Raw genomic sequence first — 21,663 nt, forward strand, 5'->3', positions numbered from 1 at the left:
GTACAGTGAGAGAAACAGAGGGAAGAGGAGGCAAATACAGAGGATGAGCAGAGCAAACCTGCACAGTTTTTTGTGTCTAAGCTGTATCACTGGAATGCAGCACAGTAAGCCATCGCCAGCAGCTCCGGTCGTGCTGTGCAGCTCCCACTGTTTGAATTTCTATAGCAACCCCATACATCTACTCCCTTATCATAAAGTAACCAAGCAAATAAATAAAGGTTCAGTGCACACAAATTACAAAAATCACATTTTCTCACTTCTAGTGCGGTTTCAAGCAACAAGTGCTCCAAATTAAATAATAAAAAATGTATCCGTGTCCTTTAAAATGAAACAACCCTGTTTTGATATGACGCCTATTTCGTCAGGAAAACATAATTTGCATGTGCTTTGCAAAATTGCTACAAATCAGTGTTGAAAAATAAATCAGTTTTATGATGTTATATGGATATGGTTATGGTTTGATTAGGTTAAGGCACAAACGCAGCTTGGTTGGGTTTAGGGAAGGAGTTGGATTGCAATGCTTTGTTCTTGATTTAGCTTCTTTGTCATGGTTACAATGATAAGATAGGTGAATGGAATTCTGTTTTTTGGTGCTGCTGTGGTTAAACAGCTACTCTTTCTAGAAACAGTGTGTTGCTGTTACTCTGGTGAATCTACATAATACACCGTAAACTGTTTTCATATGGACTACTTTTTTTGGTAGAAAGTAGTTCTAATGACAACTGTGACACCTACGAGTGACATCTTTGATTTATCCAGTGTGAGCACCACACATGTAATTATATTCACGTTCACTGTATTGGGATGGTGGAAGAATATATTTCAGAGACATATATATGTGAAATGTGAACCAACAAGACTGTATTCCCCCAAAACATTCTTCTAGATGTCGTTTGTTCAAGCAGCAAAATACGACCTATATTTATGTTTATAGTGGCGGTACCCTGTAGTGGCTGTAGTAATTATGATGGGAGCAAAGCAGGAATTAAGGTGACGACATATAAGAGCGCCAAATTTCTGCATAAGGAGGTAGGATGGGTGATGAGTCAAACAAATACAGGACTTTCACCCAGGAGATGGGGTCCTGTTTGAAACTAAAAGTAAACAGTGATTTTGTTTTTAACTTAACGAACATCACAGTAGTTTTGATGTCTAAACATTACCAAACTCCGACCATTTCACAACGTTACAGACGTGTTTAAAATCCCTCTCAAAAAAGCGACACTACCAGTACCAAACAGCAGAAAGAAAAAGTTATTGACTAGCTGGTGAACATAGTGGAGCATTTAGCAGCTAGAGATTCAAATATTCCCCACCGGAGTTGGTGGAGATCAAAACAGAGCTAAAAGAAGAGTGAATATTGGACTTAAATTTGTCAGGAGGCCAGAAACATGATTCCAAATGAATGTTTATTGAGCTGCCCCCAAGAGGCCAAAAATCAATTAGTGCAGGTTTAAGGGAATAAAAAAAAAGTGGCTCTGAAAAATCTGGAGAAGAGATTTTCCTCATTAGCATATAGCTGGGAAATCAACACTACAGCAGCTTCTGCAACTGTGTTTTATTAGGTGAAGATTGTGTGAAAGTGAGAAAACAGTGTGAGACAAAACAATCCTGATAGTGGAAGCTTCTATATGTGGCGGACCAGATGGAGAAAGATAAAAGAAAGGCACAGAGCAGGAACGCAGAGGACAAATAGAAATTGAGAAACAGAAAAACAGGCCAGTGATCCCCAACAAGCCGAGACTAATGACAGCAACAAAGTTGGCGATAAGATTGAGGTGGAGTAAAGAGACAAAGGAAAGACTTTGTGGTGGAAGAGAAAGAGCGTGCTCAGCAATATGGATCCATAGCCCAGGGTTAGTGAAGACAGAGAGAACTCTTCATCAGCACCTCGAATGCTGCCGATATCGCTGAGTCATCATCGCCCGGATACAGAGCTGCAGGATAAAAAAAAAAAACCTCTAACATCATCGTCTCCATTATCACTCATCGGCCTTGTCGTTATGACTACACAAGATAAAATCTCTTATGTCTATCATTCAATATTAAAGCAAGCAACATATTCACTTTAATTTACTTTTTTAATCAAACTGTTGGTGGAGTTCATCCCTTTTCTTCCCAAAGCCTATAGGGAGACGCCGGGAGCTGCTGGGCATCTTTCCCAGCGCCAGCCTCACACCTGCCCCTGGCAAAAACAAAATAACTATGCAAAACTCTCTTTCGCTCTTGCGGGCTCCCTCTCCTTTCTTGTTTCCTCTTTCAGTTTTTAATTAAACAGAAGTAAAGGCCTGAGAAAACCTGCTACTAATTACACAGCCGCTGCCTCTCTCTCCCTCTCTTTCCCTTTCCTAGTTTCTCCTCTCCTCTCCTGTCCCTTCACTTCTCTTCTCTCTGTCTTCCCTCCTCTCTGAGCTGGGCTGGAGCTCCGCCAACAGCCTGTGGAATCACTTACCAACTACCACCATGGGGGAGAAGACAGACACATGACGACACACACACACACACACACACACACGCACACACAAAGAATTACATGTGCACAGGCCCAAACAAACTCGTTGACAAGTCAAAAATGCAGACTTGCAAACACACACACAGGTCACACTCAAGACTTCCTGACACGCTCGTGCTTACCCATTTAGCGCCTTTGCTTTCCCCCTGTTGCTGTGTGTGTGTCTGTGTGAGTGTGTGGGTGTGTGTGTGTGTGTGTATGGCAGGCACAAGGGTGATCAGCTCCCTAATGAGAGAGAACAGTAATCATATTTCACACTGGCACAAACACAATCACAACATCTGTATCTACTGTGGCCCGCCCTCTCATTCCTCTCTCCCCTTTTCACCAATGCACAGTAGCTTCCCTCTCCTCTCCTCCCCCCACCCCCATCTTTCACCTCAATTCCCTGCTTCCCCTTCCGTCCTCTCTCTATCATGTTCTCCAGCTTTCTATCACTTCCTTTTCTCTCATTCCTCTCCTCTGTACTCTCTTTGCCTGTATGGAGTGATAAAGCAGACATTGAATACAAAGAGACAGAAAGCTTGAGACTGACACCCCCGTCACCTTTACTGCACTTTGCTTCATCTCTCCCTGTATCTCCCATCATCAAACTATGTATCTCTTTCCCCCTTTTTTATCCTTGTTCTCCTTTTCATCTTAATACAGCACAGTCTTATTTAAGCTTGTGCTTGGGGGCGGCAGCAGCGACACTGTAATTTAACAACGGTTCTTCCAATCCATCACATGGGCAATGTACTCACACCGCTGCCATGCATCACCTGGCACCTGCAGGCGAGTGTGCTGTGGCTGTGGTGTGTTTGAGTAAGAGAGAGGCAAAAGAGGGAATCAGTAGAAAGCAAAAGGAGCAAAAGAGGGAAAAAGAGGGGGAGACAGAGAGAAAGAAGGGGAGAAAATGATGGCAGATATAACGCAGAGTGTAATATATAGGCAAGGAGTTATATCCACAGAGGAAACACACAATAATGGCTCTGAGCAGTGGGGGACAGAGAAGGGAGTGATAAAAACAGGAGTGGTAGCATGATGATATGAGGTAGAGAGTGAGCACATAGAGACATGCAGCTTTAGCTAAAGTAGCTGGACAGCAGGAGTAGGCGGGACACAGAAGCCCCCTCTGCCGCAATCAAGCCTCTGTCACCATCTGGACGCCATTTTAAAACCATCAGCTCAGGCTCCCCATGTAAACAAGGGCACGACCCCAAACATGCTCCCCTCACTAAATGGGCATTTTCTGGCAGCTGCAGACCCAAAAATGGCTGACCTTGTAGGGTGAGGATTGGAGCCAGAATGGCAAACTGACTGTATTACAGAGGAGGGCGTTCTGTTCTTCATCACTGCAACATTTCTGACTGTGTACAAAAGATGTTAGGTTGTCATTTATCCAAAATGTGTTAGCAGCAGTGAGTTCAGTGCTCCAACACCCCCAGAATGGTTGACTTTAAGCAAATAGGGATGGTGTGCTGGTTCGAATAAATTTTACATTTGCTCCAATCTGGAGACAAATAGGCAAGATAAAGGGAAGATGTGATGGATTATCAGTACAACTTAATAAATCACAGATTCTTTTTTTAATGCAGAAGCACGTAGCTACTTATTTGTATGGACATAATAATCGTGGAAATGAAGTTAACATTAATTAAAAGTGGAACCTAATCTTAGATTTTTATGCAGCATGAATCTTAATGTTGGATTCTTTCCATTTAAACAGTAATAACAGTCAGGGCTGCAACTAACAATTAGTTTTTATACGGATTAATCTGATGATGATTTCACGATAATGATGTGGGCCATAAAATGTAAAAAATGCGGGAAAAGTATCATCACAATTACAATTTATCAAAGCCCAAGTTTATGTCTTCGAATTGTCTGTTTTTTTGTTTTGTTTTTTACTAACAGCTCAAAATCCAGAGATATTTAATGTACAACTTTTTCTTTAAAATAAGCATTAGCAATTGTTGCCGTTCCACTAACAGGTTAATTTTAATTGGCAATTAGATTAACACAAACAATTAAGGAAACATGGATCATGAATGGCAGATTATTGAGAATTATGATGTGCTTACATGGGTGTGGGACAGAGATAGAGAGATAGAGTCTATGACAGTGAAAAACAGAGGGAGCGTGTCAGAGGGATGTGTGTATTCCTACGGGAGATTGTGTGTGTGTGTGTGTGTGTGTGTGTGTGTGTGTGTGTGTGTGTGTGGGTGTAAGAACACGTGTGTTTGAGAGCAACACAAAGAGAAACAGTTGAAGATCTGATGCAAAGTTCAGACACACGCACACATGAGTGCACGCACACACACTCAGACACATATCGCAGGCAGAAGTGTGATAATGAAATGGAAATGATATGGTAATGATATGGTAATCTGGCAACATTATTCTGCCCACAAGAGACTAGGATGGAGAAGAACCTGCCACAAACTACACACACACACACACACACACACACACACACACACACACACACACACACACACACACACACAGGATAAGGTGAAATCTATGGACTGACATACATGGCTAAGACCAGTGTGGGGGAAGGGGTGTGTCGTCAAAAGGTTGATGGTATCTTCGGTTGATCACACATTTTAGCAGTAAATTGTAAAGTGCAACACTTTTCAAAACTTAAAAATAAAAAATCAGTGTTAACAAATTCTACATATTGACTCAAGGTCCACACTACTGTAGATTTCTTTTAGCTTTTCAACCTAATCACTGATGACAGCTGCAAACTCCATCAGCTGATGAACTGCCAAGTGAGTAAGTGGACGTTTTCAAAGTCGAGAATGAACTTGTAACTCAAATACATATTTCATGATAAAGTATATATATATATATATATATAGAAGAAGTCTGAAATAGAATCAGACCTGAAGCATTAAAATAGAGAAGTTGACTACCGGTATAAAGCTGTGGCACTGGCTGCTACTTTATACATTGAATACAACACTGCCCCCCTCTGGATAAACCTTTACACTGCAGTATTTATAAGGTACAAAAAACGGGGAGTAATTGTAACTTGGATTGTAGTTAGATGAGAGTGTTACTTAGGAATTTAGATCCTGTAAATTCATCCAACCATGTATATAAGCTGTCTATTAAAAAAAAAAAAAAATTACACGATGAAATGCATCCAATTTCTGTGTATATGCATCTGCCAAATAAAAAACATCACCATAACCTAATACAGTTATTGTTCAAATGACTTGACTCAGGTGAGTTTTGTGACCTTGTTTAACTTGGAATAATGTCACACGATTATATATCACAATAGCTATGTAACCATTTTTTACATATCTAACACTAATATAATACAAAAATATTGAAGTCATCCATTGGGATAGAGGAGTAAAGGAGAAAGTAAGGAGTAAGAGAAAGGAAATACAAAAGAAATAATTTGTAAACAAACCTGAGCATGAACGTTCAGTCTTGACATTGGAAACCATTGTCAAGAATGTATTTGTTTTTCCTGAGCTTTCACATGTTGTGGTCTTCCTCAGTACATGGTTTTTGCTAAGTTTCAGACTACTTCTAACTGTTTACTGAGTTTACTGAGAAAGATCCATAATGAGAACTCAAGATGCTCTGGAAATAGCTTGTAAGTGGATGTTGAGGGAGGATGTTTTAATGTGACAAAGTAAAGCTGCTTCCAGAGGATACACTCATGCTAAAAGGTTTTTACACCAACATCACCATTCCTTATTCCCTTCCTAACTTTCTCTCTCTGGTTGTCAGTGTGTTTCCCTTGCTGCTCCTCTTTAAGTGGCTGTGATTGACAGGTGGGCTATATCCATGCAATATCACCCAGCGCACGTTCCTATTCCCTCCTGGAGCCTTCATCCACCGGCTAAATTAACCTTCCGTGCCAACGGGAGGGGGCCCTGCGTGGGCCAATCAGCAGGTGATTAGGCCGGGGGTGGGAGGGGTGAGGGGTCACCGCGATGGGGCCATCGCAAGCCTGATTGGTTTCAATCAGTAGCCAGCCGCAAGGACAGCTGGGAGCTGAGCCGCAGTGAGCGCTAATCAACGCGTCCCACAGTGAGGCATGAACAGTCACTACACACGCGCACACACACACACACACACACACACACACACACACACACACACACACACACACACACACACACACACACACACACACACACACACACAGATTGATGTTGGTGTATACACAGTGACAACACGGACATCACTGTGTGCACACACTCACACACAGACAAGAAACACACACAAATACACACAGCAAGACATGGGAAGCAGAAATGAACAGCCAAGACCACAACAGATAAACAGAAAATCCCATAATGGAAAAGCAGAGGGGAAAAAGAGAGAGAGAAAGAGAGAAAAAAGAGAGAGAGAGAGAGAGAGAGAGAGAGACATACTCAGAGCAACCATCTCACAGTACATTAAATTACTAATTGCATTGGATTTGTTAATTTGCACTGGCACATCTGATAGGGGCCCGTGACATTGGTTAGCAATGCTCTGTCCTACAAACCAACAACAACACCTCTTCTATGATGTCTCAAAAGTGGAACAATTCAGATTCTCTCTGCTATGTCTGATGTTATGCTAATTCTTGTTCAAATCTCAGTAAAGCAGAGCATGGACTAATCACTGATCAGATGAGATGAGAGAAGTCACAAAGAGCATATTATAATTCCTCTCCGGTGGGTTAAAAGTGGAGAAGACTGATCTGCTCTGGTTTCTATTTATGACAGTGAGTGTTACTGACTTCTCTGGGTGGGATCATTGAGAGGAATGTCTGAAGAGCTACAGGAGGAGTGTGTTGTACACTGTATTAACATTATGAGACTTGCTTTAGGTGATTTTTCCAGAGCCTTTGGATATGTAAAATGATCAGCTTTGACCTTTTATGTCACTGTCCCATACAACATGCCACCATTTTTCTCTTTTTTTTACCTTCTCTTTTTGTCCCTACAAGTAAACACAAAAATCAACAGCCCAAAATAAGGAACTGGAGAACAAGGAAGAGAAACATTTTTGAATTGGTTGGCCAGGTCCATGAGTCATCATCTGTTTCGATTTTTTACAAAAGATACCAGGGACTCTTCTTTTGAAAATAGGTAACAGATAATCAGTCAAAAAGTTTTGATTAACTTTTTCCGCCTTCACAAGGTAATTATATTGAAGATGACAAGAGAAAAGAGTAATTTCAAAGAGCCTGCAATGTATTAATCATTTTCAAGGCTAATAACTACCTTAACCTGACTATGGTTTGTGTGACATGATCTGAACCCCTAGAGAGACACTCTATAGCCTACACTGTACACTGTATTATCATTATTATTATTAAGTGTGATGCATTGTTATACTAATATAGCCTACAATATTAAGTTTAAAAATGCAAAATGCTGCTTACACAGTAAAGCATCAGTAATAATAAGAATAATATAATTTAACAGTCTGACAGGGTCCATTCTGCCATGTGACCTACTGTTAAGTAGCCTACTTTCAGTTGTGATTGTTGTTTTAGGCTACAATTTGATTTTGTAGTACTTGTGGTATTGCTATTTTTAAGTGAAACATCATAATACTTACTTAAAATATTTTTTAACTTAAGTATATTGGTCATATGCTACCTCTATAGGCTACTTGACAAAATAAGCCATTAAATCACATCAAATCAAATCACATAGGCTACAGGACAAGGCAAGCCAATCAAATGATCTTTTGTGCTGGAATTCCGACATTTTTCAATGTTTACTCGCTCTTTATCATATTCCCATCAGTGGACACTCTTTAATTTAGCCTACGCCTAAATCACTCGTAAAAAGAGTAAGATGTATACAGGAGAAACAGCAGGATTCCACTAGGACTGATTACAACCCTGAGCACGAGACAGCCGTCTGCTCTGCTGCAGCGTCTGCGCACACGCGGAACAGGGAGCGGTCATTTGAGTATTTACAGTATAGAAAGAAGTTCCATTCTCGCCGGAATAAAAGACAATCATACAGGTAAGGCAGTCTACATGACTCATAGCCACGCAGGCAACCCGGAAACGCGATTTGTGCCATTTTCAGACAAGTTAATGAGGTTATGTTAGCGGATGTATGATGTTGACATAACGTTAGCCAGCTTGGCACATTTTTGCTTACCTCATTAGCATTAGCAAACTTTTTTAGCTTCCACGTAACTTTTTGTGTACCTTGTGTACACAAGTCCACGTAACTCTTTGCTTTAGCTAGGTGTTCAGTACAACACAATACTCTTTTGTATGGCTTTAGCATGAGACTGTTGACATGATAAGTGTCAATAGTAACCGCTAGTGTGTTCGGGCAAACTGTCAACATAATAACAGCTGTTGGGGAATATATGGGTTTCACTTTGTACTTCGTATAGAAATGTCTCCAGTCAAACTAAGAGTTGACGGATTAAATTGGACTTGCTGAGCTGTGTTTTTTTTCACTTTTAACGTCAGGGGTTAAGACAAAAGTCAGCGGTTTCAGTATAACTTTACAGTACATTATAACTTTAAACTGCAGTGCGCCCGCGTGACTCAAAAGACACACCCGGGTCCACCAGGTGTGGCGCGAGGGCTTTGCTAATGACGAGTGACGAGTGGGATTAACATGGACTCCAGAACTGAAACCTGACAAACCCAAACCTGACACACAACCAGACTGACATTTGTTTTATGTTTGCTTCCGGCCATAACAAAAACAATTCCACATACTGTAGAAAATTAAAAACCGCAGTCGTAATTATGATGATACATGTCTTTCAAAATAAAGTAGTATACTGTTGGTTTGACGAAATAAGCAATCTGAAGACGTCACCTGGGCTTTTGGAAACTGTTACCTATATTTTTCAGTATTTTCATACATTTTATCAACAATTAATCAAAAAATATATATTTTGATCACTGTGGGAGCAGCTTTTGCTCTGGGAGGCCATTTCTTAATATATAGCCTACTACTATCATCAATCTCTGCAGACAAACTGCTGGTTCCACTACAGTGATGTCTTCTGTGTGGTGGGAGCAGTTGCTGGAAACAAATGGTACCTCAATGGACAACAGCAGCTGCTACAGCTCCAAACAGAGCACCGTTCTCACGGGAATCGGCTTTGGAGGAGTGCCAGTTGTGCTACTGCTCGATTTCTCGGTCTTTCTGGTATGTCTAATAATCCACTGTGTCTGTCTGGCTGGGATGTGATCAAGTGAGACAAGACTGGAAATCTTTCTGTATCAATATATGTTTTACTTTGTGTCATGAGGTGAAAGCTGATTGGTTCTATTTCCCATGCCACATACAGGTGTTGCTGATTGTCTTCTCTATTATCAGGAGGATGTTCTGGGACTACGGGCGTCTGGCATTAGTTGCAGATAACGAAGGGTCAGTTCATGATCTCACATACTTCAAATGTCATTGTAGGACAGATTTCAGATGTGAAATATTGACTGTAATAGTGAAATGAATCCATTTTGTCAACTTGTTTCATTCCTTGACAATGAACTTTGTGTGTCAGGTTCACCAAGTCAACACGCCGTCGCTATGGACGCATGTCATCCTTAGTGTCCAGCATGGATGACCTTGAGTATGAATTGGTATGTAAAACAAAATCTTTGTCATCAGTTTCAGCACCAAAATCTGTATTCATAAAGCATAATAATAGAATAACCAAGATGAGTAATAACTTTATATATATCATATCAAACTGGTTTTATCAACACAGCTATTTTAAGTATTCCATTGAATGTACTTTTGTAATCATTTTAAATCAGGCCTAACCATAAAGAACTTAACAAATATTCCTTATTAATATAATTGTCATTGTATATTGGTGTAATCAAAATATCTCTCTTTCTGTTTAGGGGTGCTGCTCTTGGCTGCCCTACATCCTCAGAATGGAGTGAGTGATTTTTGCTGGACATTGTTTCTACACTTTTGGCTCATTCAAAACTATGGTTATCATATATACAAGCGTGTGTGTGTGTGTCTGTGTTTCAGTAAGGAAAAAATAAAAGCCAGATGTGGCATGGATGCTGTTCACTACCTGTCCTTCCAGCGTCATCTGATCGTCCTGCTGTTGGTTATAACTGTCACCTCCCTTGCAGTCATACTGCCAGTCAACATGACAGGAGACCTGCTTGGTGCGTTTTGCACTATTCTGTCTGTTAATGGCTGAAGATACAGTTAGATTACTATATTTTCAAAGTTATTTTATGTACAGATAATGGGTCAGGTGTGTATTTGATGACTATTTCAAATGTGAATCAACCAATCAAAACTGAGGTGCTGCACAGTCCACTTCATATTGTTGTCCCTAAAGAGGGGAACTCTTTGAATTGCTGATTTTGATTAATTGTTTTTGTGACCTCCAGCGTTAGGCTGCTTGTGTTCAAATCTACCTTTCTGGTCATGTTCTTGTCTTTTCTTATTTACATTTCTATTGACTGTATATATGTTTCTTTTTTTCAGATAATAATCCACAGAGTTTTGGAAGGACCACTGTTGGGAATCTTTCAACAAAGTAACTACTGTAGAAGTTAAATTGTTTGGATATATAAAATGTCTGTATTGCAAAACAGATTGTGGGTTGCTTATGACAAATTGCTTCTTGGTGTCTACCATTTCTGCTTCTAGAAACGACCTGTTATGGCTGCATACAGTGTTTGCAGTTTTGTACCTGATCTTGACAGTTGTTCTTCTGCGCCATCACACATCACAAATGAAAGACATGCGCAGAGAGACGGTGAGTGTCTGACTACTAGGCTACAAGACAGGTTTGAATGTCTGAAACAAACATTTCAACTGTTTCCACATTAGTTGTTTTACAGTCTCTATTTACATTGCATTGCACCTGTCTGTGAGGAGCTAAGCACATAATGAAAGCCAGATCACAATGTTGAATCATATTAGGTAGAGCTGCGTGTTGCTCACTTACGCTGGTACGTGACTGATTTGTCATTCTGTCTTTCTGTTTGTAGACCAGAAACACTTTGTTTGTGTGTTCAGTCCCTAAAACAGCCACAGAGGAAGATTTAAAGACCCATTTCACGTAAGTAGACTGAATTGTAAAATTCAATGTTTCCATATTTTGTAAAGTCAAATTTTGGTCTTTACACCTTGCTCTTGTATTGTATAGAGAGGCGTACCCTTCTTGTGAAGTGTGTGCTGTGACCCTGGGCTATGACGTGGCAAAGCTCATGCACCTTGATAAGGAAAGGTGAGTAATCACAACTAACCAAAAATAAATCATGTGACTTAATGCCCTCTGTGCCATGGTCTGTAGAGCCGACAACTGTGCACAAGTCCTTGCTGATGATTATCTTTTGGTGTGTGCCACTAATAAATATTTTTCATTTTAACCGTGCATCTAAGTTTTATTTTGAATTTCGTGTCTGCAGCAGCAAACTCACAAATAGAATTTTCACCTAACTCGGCAGCTCTCGTGAGCTTTGCAGCCTCTTAAAGCTTGTTATCTTAGTTTTATGGACCACAAATGTACTGTATGGTTCAGTCTCACTCTAACTGTTTAATATTTAAATAGTTTCAGAGGTTTCATGCATATCTGCATATTAGCTTTATTTTTTCTAATTCAAACCAACTTGTATGCGATTGTTTGTTTTCTTTACCCTCAGGATGCGAGCAGGAAAAAACCTGCGCTACTATGAGCATGCCCTAGAGAAAACCGGGACACGTCAGTTGATTAACCCTCGTTTGTGTGCTCACCTCTGTTGCTGCTCCCACTCTGAGGTGAGATGGATCAGATGATAAAACAGTTTCATGCATGGTGTCTGACTGTTTTTAGTTTTTATCTTTTATGTTACAATTTTGGTTAAGAAAAGTGAAAGCAAATACTGCATATAGGTGTGTTATGAGTGCAAAGCTTAAAATTGTGTGATAAAATAACAAAGGTTTATATCAGTTTTATTAATTTAAAGTGGCAGTAAATTAAGTGTGCATGTGTGACCTATTTTACACCAAGATTTAAATGAAGGTAGTTCCAACTAAAGCATTTCCTGTGTGTGTGTGTGTGTGTGTGTGTGTGTGTGTGTGTGTGTGTGTGTGTGTGTGTGTGTGTGTGTGTGTGTGTGTGTGTGTGTGTGTGTGTGTGTGTGTGTGTGTGTGTGTGTGTGTGTGTGTGTGTGTGTGTGTGTGTGTGTGTGTGTGTGTGTGTGTGTGTGTGTGTGTGTGTGTGTGTGTGTGTGTGTGTGTGTGTGTGTGTGTGTGTGTGTGTGTGTGTTTTCAGGTTGATGCCATAGAGTACTACAGTACTAAAGAAAAAGACCTGCTGGAAGAGGTGAGGAAGCAGACAGAACTTGTGCCACAGCGCCCCCTGGGGATGGCCTTCGTCACCTTGCAGACCGAGGCTATGGCCAAGTAGTGAGTACCAATTTAAAGGTGTCTTTTTCTGTCAGTACTTGCATCTGTATTTACTGTACAGAATATAAGCAGCAGTATTATGTCGGCTGACTGCGCTAGGTTTTTTTTTAATTCTTTGGCCTGATTAGGACCGTGATCTTTTGGTTTTAATGTCACCACGTGACTTTTAAGTGAAATCAGGCCTTTGCGTAGCTGCCACTGTTTAATGCTGGTTAATGTGTATCACTAACAGCGGTCATTTACTCACTTCAGCATTCTGAGAGACTTCAATGCACTCGAGTGTGGTGGCAAAAGCTGCTGTTGTGGGAGGCTGCCCCAACCTTCATCCAACAGTGGAACTCTGAAAGTAAACAAGTGGAGCGTCAGCTATGCACCCCATCCCAGAAATGTGTATTGGTAAGCTCTGAAACACCAACCCCTTCACACAGTATGTGCTCCATGCAGATCATATGACTTAGTATTTATAGTACTGGCGCCAATAGGGCTGGGCAGTAATTCAATATTCTCATCAACTGACTTTTAGTCTAATCATATGGTATTATTGTTTAGAAAATTCAAAATGAATGATTCCAATGAAATTCCACTTCAACAAAAAACGTTTTCGAAGTTTTTGTTTTTTTTGTCTGAAGTGAGTCATAACAGTGAACACAATTCATTGTATTGATCGCCAGTTAGATTTTTCTATTTGTGATCATGCAATATGGCAAAATAGCAAAATTTGATTTAGTTTCCAAAGGAAGAGGAATATAAATCTGTGTGGGAGGAATTTGTGTGTACCCCACCCTGATATGTTTTCTCTACTTTGCACTGCCTCTTTATGTGAATCTGTCGTGTTGCTTCAGTTTCCTATTTACCTCATGCTACAGGGAAAATCTCTCAGTGCGGGGCTTTCACTGGTTCATGCGCTATGTTACGCTCAACTTCTTCCTTTTCGTGCTGCTCACCTTCCTCACGACTCCCACCATCATTATCAACACCATGGATAAGTGGAACGTGACTATGCCCATCTACTATCTCAATGTGAGACACGTGCAGACACACATACTTGTCACAATTCTGCTTTCAAAACCATAAATCGTTCATCAATTGTTTTCTTTTTCACCCTAGAGTCCTATCATCAGTCAGTTCTTCCCCACTCTCCTGCTGTGGTCCTTTTCTGCGTTGCTGCCTACCATAGTTTACTATTCTACAATAGGAGAGGCACACTGGAGCAGGTATTGAACACACACACTCACCCACAAACACACACACTGGTAGTGCAGGGATTGTTTTTTGTTGGCCGAGGACATGTTTTGATCTAGTGCCATCTGTGTATCAGGTCCAGTGAGCAGCTGAGCATGATGCGTAAGCTGTACTTCTTCCTGCTCTTCATGGTGCTAATCCTCCCCTCGCTAGGACTCACCAGGTAATTTGCATAACCATCACTTTGAATAAGCAACAATTTGCCCAACATCTAGGTTGATTGTTTCTTTGCAGTAATACTTTAGTTGTAGTTTGCTGTAGCAATCAGATGTGTCAGATGTACAGTGATAAATTGAGAACTTGAGCATGAACTTGGAAAAATTAGGAGGCACAAGATGTGACTCAGTTAACACGTTGTATGTATATACAGTAAAATACCAAATAAAACAGTGAATGTCAATTGGCTGAAAGGGATGCCTCAAAGGTTAATGGATGATGTTTGTATAATTGGATTCAGGGAGAACATTGCCTAACTTTTTGTTTTTCCCCCATTAGTCTTGCCTTTTTTTTCCGCTGGCTGTTTGATGAACATTTTCTCGCAGATGGGAAACTGAGGTTTGAGTAAGTAATCCCTCATGTTTTGCTTCTGCTTTTATTTTTTATTTTTTTCTAATTCCAATCAAAATAATGATAGTAATTACAAAGAGAGACAAATCTGTCAGTTTAACTTTCAACTCGCATCATAAAGGTTCAGCTGTATTTAAGTTGCAATTTATAAAACATCCCTTAGTTGCAATGTGTGACCCACTCTTGCAGTCACTCAATACAACATGATCTAGTTTCTTCTTTTTACAATTACAATTACTTTTAAAGCTTGGTTGTAATTTTAGTTTTTCAAGTTTGTTGAAACTGATTTGGTCAGAAAAATATGTGAGAAACACAAAATAAGAAAATGTTCTTGTATATTTACAGTTTTTTTTTTATCAGAGTGGACTGGATTTTATTAATTGTTGGATTTTATGGTCATCTTTTCTTTCATCTGTTTGGTTTCCATTACACCAGGTGTGTGTTCTTACCTGATCAAGGGGCCTTTTTTGTCAACTATGTGATCACAGCAGCCCTGGTGGGCTCTGGGATGGAGTTGCTGCGGTTGCCAGGATTACTGCTTTACATCATCCGTATGGTGTTTGCTCGCTCTGCTGCTGAAAGGAAATATGTCAAAGAGGTTTGTAAAGGCATTTAAATTGTAAAACTATTTAGTGATTTTCTTCTATACACGTTCTTCTGTATTTAAGGGTCCTTTGTCAACTTTATTTTTAATAAATTGTTTTATAAAGGGCTACCACTTTTAGATTGTACTTTCTCCATGAAGGCATGCAGGGATTCTCTCTCTCTCTCTCTCTCTCTCTCTCGATAGATAGATTTTTTTTGGTAGTTTGCTTTGTTGTCAGCCTCACCTCAACATTTACAAGTCAACTATTTTTTTTTTTTTTTTTTTTTTTTTATACTTCTTTTTAAAGAACCAGGCCTATGAGTTTGAATATGGAGCCATGTATGGCTGGTGCCTATGTGTCTTCACTGTAATTATGGCTTACAGCATCATATGTCCTATTATTGTTCCTTTCGGTGAGTAGTTATGCACACAAGCATGCACTCACACACACACAACACATTCAATCACTTTCAGTATATCATCAGTAGATCTATTTAACATGATCTTGATTCAGCCTTTGCCAGAGACCTCAGACCTCAAACATATTTCCTTTCACTTCCACGGTGGGGTTTTATTGTGTATGCGTGTGTGTGCACGTGCGTGTGTGTGACTTCATCAGGTCTCCTGTACATGATGCTCAAGCACCTGGTGGACAAACACAACCTGTACTTTGCCTACCTGCCTGCTCGCCTAGACCGCCAGGTCCACCTGGGAGCTGTCAATCAAGCTCTGGCCGCGCCCATCATCTGCCTAATATGGCTTTACTTCTTTTCTGTCCTCAGAGCAGGTTAGAAACAAGCATGTGCCAAACCTGGAGAAAGTTAACACAAGTAAAGTGACCTGAGGTTCACTAGTGGCAATTAAGTACCAATGATGTAAACAAACTATAAATATAGATTTAGTAATGTGTGTAAATGTAGGTGTTTGCATGCAGCTACATAAGAATCTCTATGCCGCCATTTTGTGTGTGTGTGTGTGTGTGTGTGTGTGTGTGTGTGTGTGTGTGTGTGTGTGTGTGTGTGTGTGTGTGTGTGTGTGTGTGTGTGTGTGTGTGTGTGTGTGTGTGTGTGTGTGTGTGTGTGTGTGTGTGTGTGTGTGTGTGTGTGTGTGTGTGTGTGTGTGTGTGTTTTTCAGGTTTCTGGAAACCTACATCTCTATTCACACTGGTGGTCCTGTGGATCACCGTCGCCATCTGTGTCAGCTACACCTGCTTTGGCCATTTCAAGTACCTCAGTCCACACAACTATGCGGTGAGCGCTCGCTTTGTGTGGGCACATGCTGTCATTTCTTTGTCATCCTTCCCATTGAGCCTTTATTTTGTTTGTGTTCTTTTGCAGGTGAAAGAGGAGGATGAGGATAGAGTAGAGGGAGTGGAAGAAAACACCAAGGTACTGTACTTGTTCCATAACAAAGTCCACAGCTTGACTAAAGATCGGATGTATTTAGGGCAGGCCTGATCTTAAGTTAACTTACATTTACAGCTTAGCTGTAATGCTTTTTTGCTGAACTTTTAAGGTCAATGTTTTCATCTTTGCTTTCTGAACAATATGGTAAAGACCTGATTGTTCACAATGAGCTGTTCTTGCAGTGAACTTTGGTCCTTATCTAACACATCCTAGTTTCCCTTATTCATTTTCACAAGCTTTTTTCTTTCCATAATCTTCAACATTATTTTGTATCAACATCATACTTTGGCCAACGCATGCAGTATTACATCATACACATCAGAGAGATAAAAGAATACACAACAATGAATATTGAAAAACACCCTTAAGAGCCCTTTTGTTTGTTTTCAGTACTCCTCTCTTTTGTATTGTATAATTACAGGTCTACCTTCCCAGAGTGCTTAATTCCAAATCACCTGCCGTAGCACAACAGGGCTCTAAACATCAGCAGTCTTACGGCTCTACAGAGGCCAGCCCAGTCCACAGCTCCAGCCCGGTGACAGACCGCATGTCAGATGGCTGATTCAGCGTATCTCAACACTGAGTCAGGATGCCCACAACTCCTGATCGGAAATCTGCTTCCTTCACAATTATTTCTATCCTGGCTCATATACCAGGCTCACGAAACTCAGATCAAACTGCCAAACTGGAGAAAAGATTCTGTGACATTATTGCCTATTTCCCGCTTAAAATGTTTTTAGAAAAGACATTTTACTGTAATGTTTAGCTGTAATTTGAGAAAGTTTGTGACCGGGCCGCCATTTTTTTACCTGCTTGAAAACGGACCAAGCACCGCCCCAACTTTCATGTGTCACTCAGCGCTATGTCTCACGTTTGGTTGCTCTGATTGGTTGTAGGTCTATCCAATTTCAGGTTGGTTTCATACTAATGCACATTTGTGAATTAGTCTAGCTAAGAAGAAAGGAGAGAACAATCTCCAGATGGTACTACAGAAGAATGTGCAAAAGATTACAAAGACCTGCACTGTGCTGCCCAACATAAGTCCCACTTTCTTACCTTAATTTAAATTGCCTTCTACAGGAAAGAAGGTAAATATGAATGTGCTGAGAAATCTGAATTAGTTACATATGTATAGGTGTATTTTCTGTATGAGACCTCTCAATCACCAATGTATGTTTAGCCAAAACCTGCCATTTCAAACAAGCCATTATGTTTGTGAAAAAAACAACTTTATAATTCATTCATTGCACATGTTGAAACTGATTATGCAAGTTTTACCAGAACAAGACAATCAAGCCAAGTCAGCAACACTGATGCCAAAGACGTGGACAAGCAGAACTTCCTGTTTGTTACTTGTTGTCTAGATTTTGTTCCAGTTTAGATTTCTTCACAGTGCCTTTTTTGATGCCAGATGACAACACCTGCCAAGGGAATAACGTATTGCCTTATGTTCATGATGCACTTTCTGTATCAAGAGAGGCCTGTTTGGTGTTACTAACACAAGAAGTTAATGTTGGCTTTTGTAATATGACAAGAGAACACACATGTATTTCAGTATTGCAGGAGATTTGCACCTACAACTTTTTATTTAAATCACATATGGCAATGGTTAGAGCTATTATTTTTTTCTTTTGGTTTCAAATAAGACAATCATGTTGTTCCATTAATGAAGGAATGTTTTAAAAAGGTCAATGTTTTTTGTATTTAAGTTACTTTGAAGTTATGTTTTTGCAGCTTTTTAAAATGTGCATTTTAACAAGGAGCTAAATCCTAAAGGCAAATGTGTAACTTTAATAAGAGTGTTGAAGTTTAGCAGATAAAATGTCTTCAGATTGCATATGTTAAGAGAAACGCAGACTTTGTAGCTTTGTATTTGGCGATTTAAATGTAAATACAGTATGAAACAATCTTACATGCTGTTTTTAAATACAAACGGGAACAACTTTACGGTTATGAGCGTCTCTTGTCATTGGGTGGCACTGTTGAGCTACAGTGCCATAGCTTAACCTCTGAAATATTCATTCAGCTGTGGAAAAAGGACAAATGCACAGTGTTGCATTGAGGATTTTTAACTTATTCTGACATTGGTATGAGCCAGTTTACTGGGCGACAATTCCAGTAGCTCCACCTCCTCACCTGATCTTTCACTATTGTCTGTTCCCTTTCCTATGGCTTCCTCTTTCCCTGCCCTTTACCCTTTCTCACCACGGTACCTGCCTCAGCTGAGCAAGACCTCTATTGTCATATGAGGACTTTTAGCAAGCTGTAGTGATTAGCACAGTTGTTAAATATGGTTAATGAAGTGCTAAGCTAACAACATATATAGGTTATTAGCTGCGGAAAGAAGGGTTTTGACTAGACGAGAATCAGTGTACCTTAATGGAGCCTCACACTAGTTTTTGAAAACTCAGGAACAGTAGCTATTGAAGTGTTCCTTAATAGCTTAACAACAAACGAGTACTTCCTGGCTCAAGTATCTGACACACGTTCCCCTTCCCCGGCTTTATTATTTGCCTATATGTGCACATTTACAGGCCCCTACATCTAAATACATAGAAGTCACAGTGTACTAAAGACATTCTTAAAACCATCACATTTTAGCTGCTGCTAATAACTGCATATTTAGATACTGGTCACACATTTAAAGATTGTTTACAAAGAGACCTTGACAAATTACATTTAAACTTTTTTCATAGCAATATACGTTTTGTACGATCTGAGTGCACAAAGGTTATTACAAAGGTTATTGACTCTGCTTTACCACTGTCGGACGAAGATTAAGCATCACAAAACAATCTCACTTCTTCAGTCTTTAGTCTTTCTCAAGGTGCGTGTGTGTGTGTGTGTGCGCGTGTGTATGTTGTGAGCAAGACACTGTTCTTAACAGTGGGCTGAAAGTGATAGGAAAAACTCACAATACAGCCTGATTTTTGATGGAAATCTAATCATCACACAAACATTCACTGCATGATTTCTATTGAAATAGACTTTGAGACAGATTTGAACAGACATACTGTACCTCAACAAAGTCACATGAGAAAGCTGCGCAGGGTCAGGATGCGGGGGCACTAATAACTTGCAGATATCCTCATGCGCGTCCAAAGATGAGCTGGGGAAGAGATGAGTGTTTTATATTTAATGTAAAGCATGCATTATCAGTGACACCTGATATATTGTCTGTGGGTTGTGTGTGTATGAAATATGTGTTTAATGCACTTGCTGTTAGAGAAGACTATCTCCTGCGAGCTCATTGGAACAGGAATAATGTGGATGTTAAGAATGCAGGAGCCTGGGAAGCAGCTCTGTCTACGAGCAGCAGCCAGAACTAGTGTACAGCTTTCCAAAACCCAAATCCAAACTTTGACCCGATGTTAAACACACCACAAATTAACTGGCTCAACTTCAGCCCACGTGGTTCTGGGCTTCAAATAATGGGTGTGTGAAAGTCTGATCTTAAGTTTGATCCAATTACGTGCAAACTGGGAGCGGTTTGTGGCATCTCATGTTCAAACATCTCACTCAGATGTTGTCATAGACATAAGGACAATGCTCTACACCTACACTCAGACACTTAAAGCGATTCTCCAGTTTAAAAAAAAAGAATCGTCGAAATGCACCAGAGGCTGCATCGTCCTTACCTTCAGTCTCTCGCGTGGTACAAGATCCAAAAATGCTGGATCCTTTCCCATAATGCTGGATGGATTATTTTCTCTCTTTTTTCCTGTCAAATGCGCAGATCTTTCAAACACCAGTCTCTATTTCTGGCTCTTCTGTTAAAAACAAAATGGAGTCCCAAGCCTACTTTGAGATAACCCAGATGACATCATCAGACACTATTACACTTGTGTGGTTAATTAATAATTTACCACTTTTTTCAATTAGTTTCCTGGAAAACTATTTAATTTGAATCAAATTATAGGGTAAGTATAATATACGTAATATACAAATATCAATTATTCATTTATTATACGAAAATTGTTGAATTGTATGCTTGCCTGTACACACATTTCACATGTTTGCATATCTTTGTTTTTGATTAAAGAAATAAGGTGTTAATTTGTAAGCTTTTTGAGATGCTGGTAGGTGGATTTTATTACCTTCAGATAGAGCCAGGCTAACTGTTTACCCCTGCTTCCAGTATTTGTGCTAAGCTAAGCTAATAGGTTGCTGGCAGTAGCTTCATATTTAGCACAGACATGAGAGTGATATCAATCTTCTTATCAAACAAAAAGAGAGCAAATAAGCATATTTTCCATAATGTTGAACTATTCCTTTACAGAGTTCTGACCAAGATGTGAGCAGGAGATTTAACAGTGGAAAAAAATTGACAAAATATTAACGAGATATTTTTTTCCTCAAACATATCATTGGCATTTCTGTACTGAAATTTCTTGTTACTTGCTGGCCGACACATACACTGATACAGATATATCTGCAACAAGCTAAAATTGGCCACTATGTAAGCCTAGCCAATGTATGTATATGTATATTTGTCTATTCCTAATCCAATCTAAAGTGAAAGTGTGGATACTAGATAGCTTTGGAAAACACAGAGACGTGAATAAGGGGAGTTTTAAGGAAAAATTATGTTTTGAAATTTGAGGAAAACAGATAAAACCTATTGATGATAATTACTGGTTTCAAGCAGTTTGTTGGCACCCCAGGTCAATTGTATGTAATATCAGTAATTTCGCCTGTAAGGTATTCCTAGTTTACACAACACGCCCCTTCTCCAGATCAACATATATTTATCCAGTGTTAATCAAAACCCTCTGTGTTTGTGTGTAGGTGTGCAACCCACTGAACTCAGTGCCCTGTATGCATTCCTGGTATTGTTGTCATCTGTGCTTTTGTATACCACAGACACTATTATTTAGTCACTTCATTCCCTTTTTCTCAGTATTCACATAATTCTGCACTCCCAGGCCACTGAACCTAAGAAAGAGTCTGTGTCTGTGTGTGTGTCTGTGTCTGTGTGTGTGTGTGTGTGTG

General features: G+C 39.8%; 1 protein-coding gene and 1 long non-coding RNA gene across 2 annotated transcripts; one reads left to right on the forward strand and one right to left on the reverse strand.

Annotated features, from left to right (window-relative positions):
* The first annotated feature begins 8,201 nt into the window (after positions 1 to 8,201).
* tmem63a (transmembrane protein 63A) lies at positions 8,202 to 18,624 on the forward strand. Its single transcript, XM_028605919.1, has 23 exons — positions 8,202 to 8,496; positions 9,477 to 9,654; positions 9,797 to 9,876; positions 10,010 to 10,088; positions 10,356 to 10,393; positions 10,492 to 10,634; positions 10,963 to 11,014; positions 11,128 to 11,236; positions 11,472 to 11,542; positions 11,630 to 11,710; positions 12,126 to 12,240; positions 12,737 to 12,870; positions 13,123 to 13,266; positions 13,737 to 13,890; positions 13,978 to 14,084; positions 14,189 to 14,275; positions 14,608 to 14,673; positions 15,115 to 15,277; positions 15,573 to 15,678; positions 15,885 to 16,052; positions 16,400 to 16,515; positions 16,603 to 16,653; positions 17,093 to 18,624. The coding sequence occupies exons 2-23, from the start codon at positions 9,502 to 9,504 to the stop codon at positions 17,231 to 17,233; spliced, it is 2,358 nt and encodes a 785-aa protein (XP_028461720.1). The 5' UTR covers positions 8,202 to 8,496; positions 9,477 to 9,501; the 3' UTR covers positions 17,234 to 18,624.
* LOC114573639 (uncharacterized) lies at positions 15,950 to 20,486 on the reverse strand. The gene is made up of 3 exons (XR_003694918.1): positions 20,310 to 20,486; positions 19,691 to 19,780; positions 15,950 to 16,076 (listed from the first exon to the last, which is right to left on the reverse strand). It is a non-coding gene; the product is annotated as an uncharacterized LOC114573639 (long non-coding RNA).
* Between the last annotated feature and the right edge of the window lie 1,177 nt (positions 20,487 to 21,663).

The sequence above is a fragment of the Perca flavescens genome, chromosome 18, assembly GCF_004354835.1.
Source record: "Perca flavescens isolate YP-PL-M2 chromosome 18, PFLA_1.0, whole genome shotgun sequence".
Classification (NCBI taxonomy): Eukaryota; Metazoa; Chordata; class Actinopteri; order Perciformes; family Percidae; genus Perca; species Perca flavescens.

Excerpts from the sequence above, each read along its gene's own strand:
- tmem63a (XM_028605919.1), top strand. The coding sequence starts at position 9,502 with ATGTCTTCTGTGTGGTGGGAGCAGTTGCTGGAAACAAATGGTACCTCA. Across the intron at positions 13,267-13,736 it reads CATCCCAGAAATGTGTATTG|GGAAAATCTCTCAGTGCGGG; the intron begins GTAAGCTCTGAA and ends CTCATGCTACAG. Across the intron at positions 15,679-15,884 it reads TCCTATTATTGTTCCTTTCG|GTCTCCTGTACATGATGCTC; the intron begins GTGAGTAGTTAT and ends TGACTTCATCAG.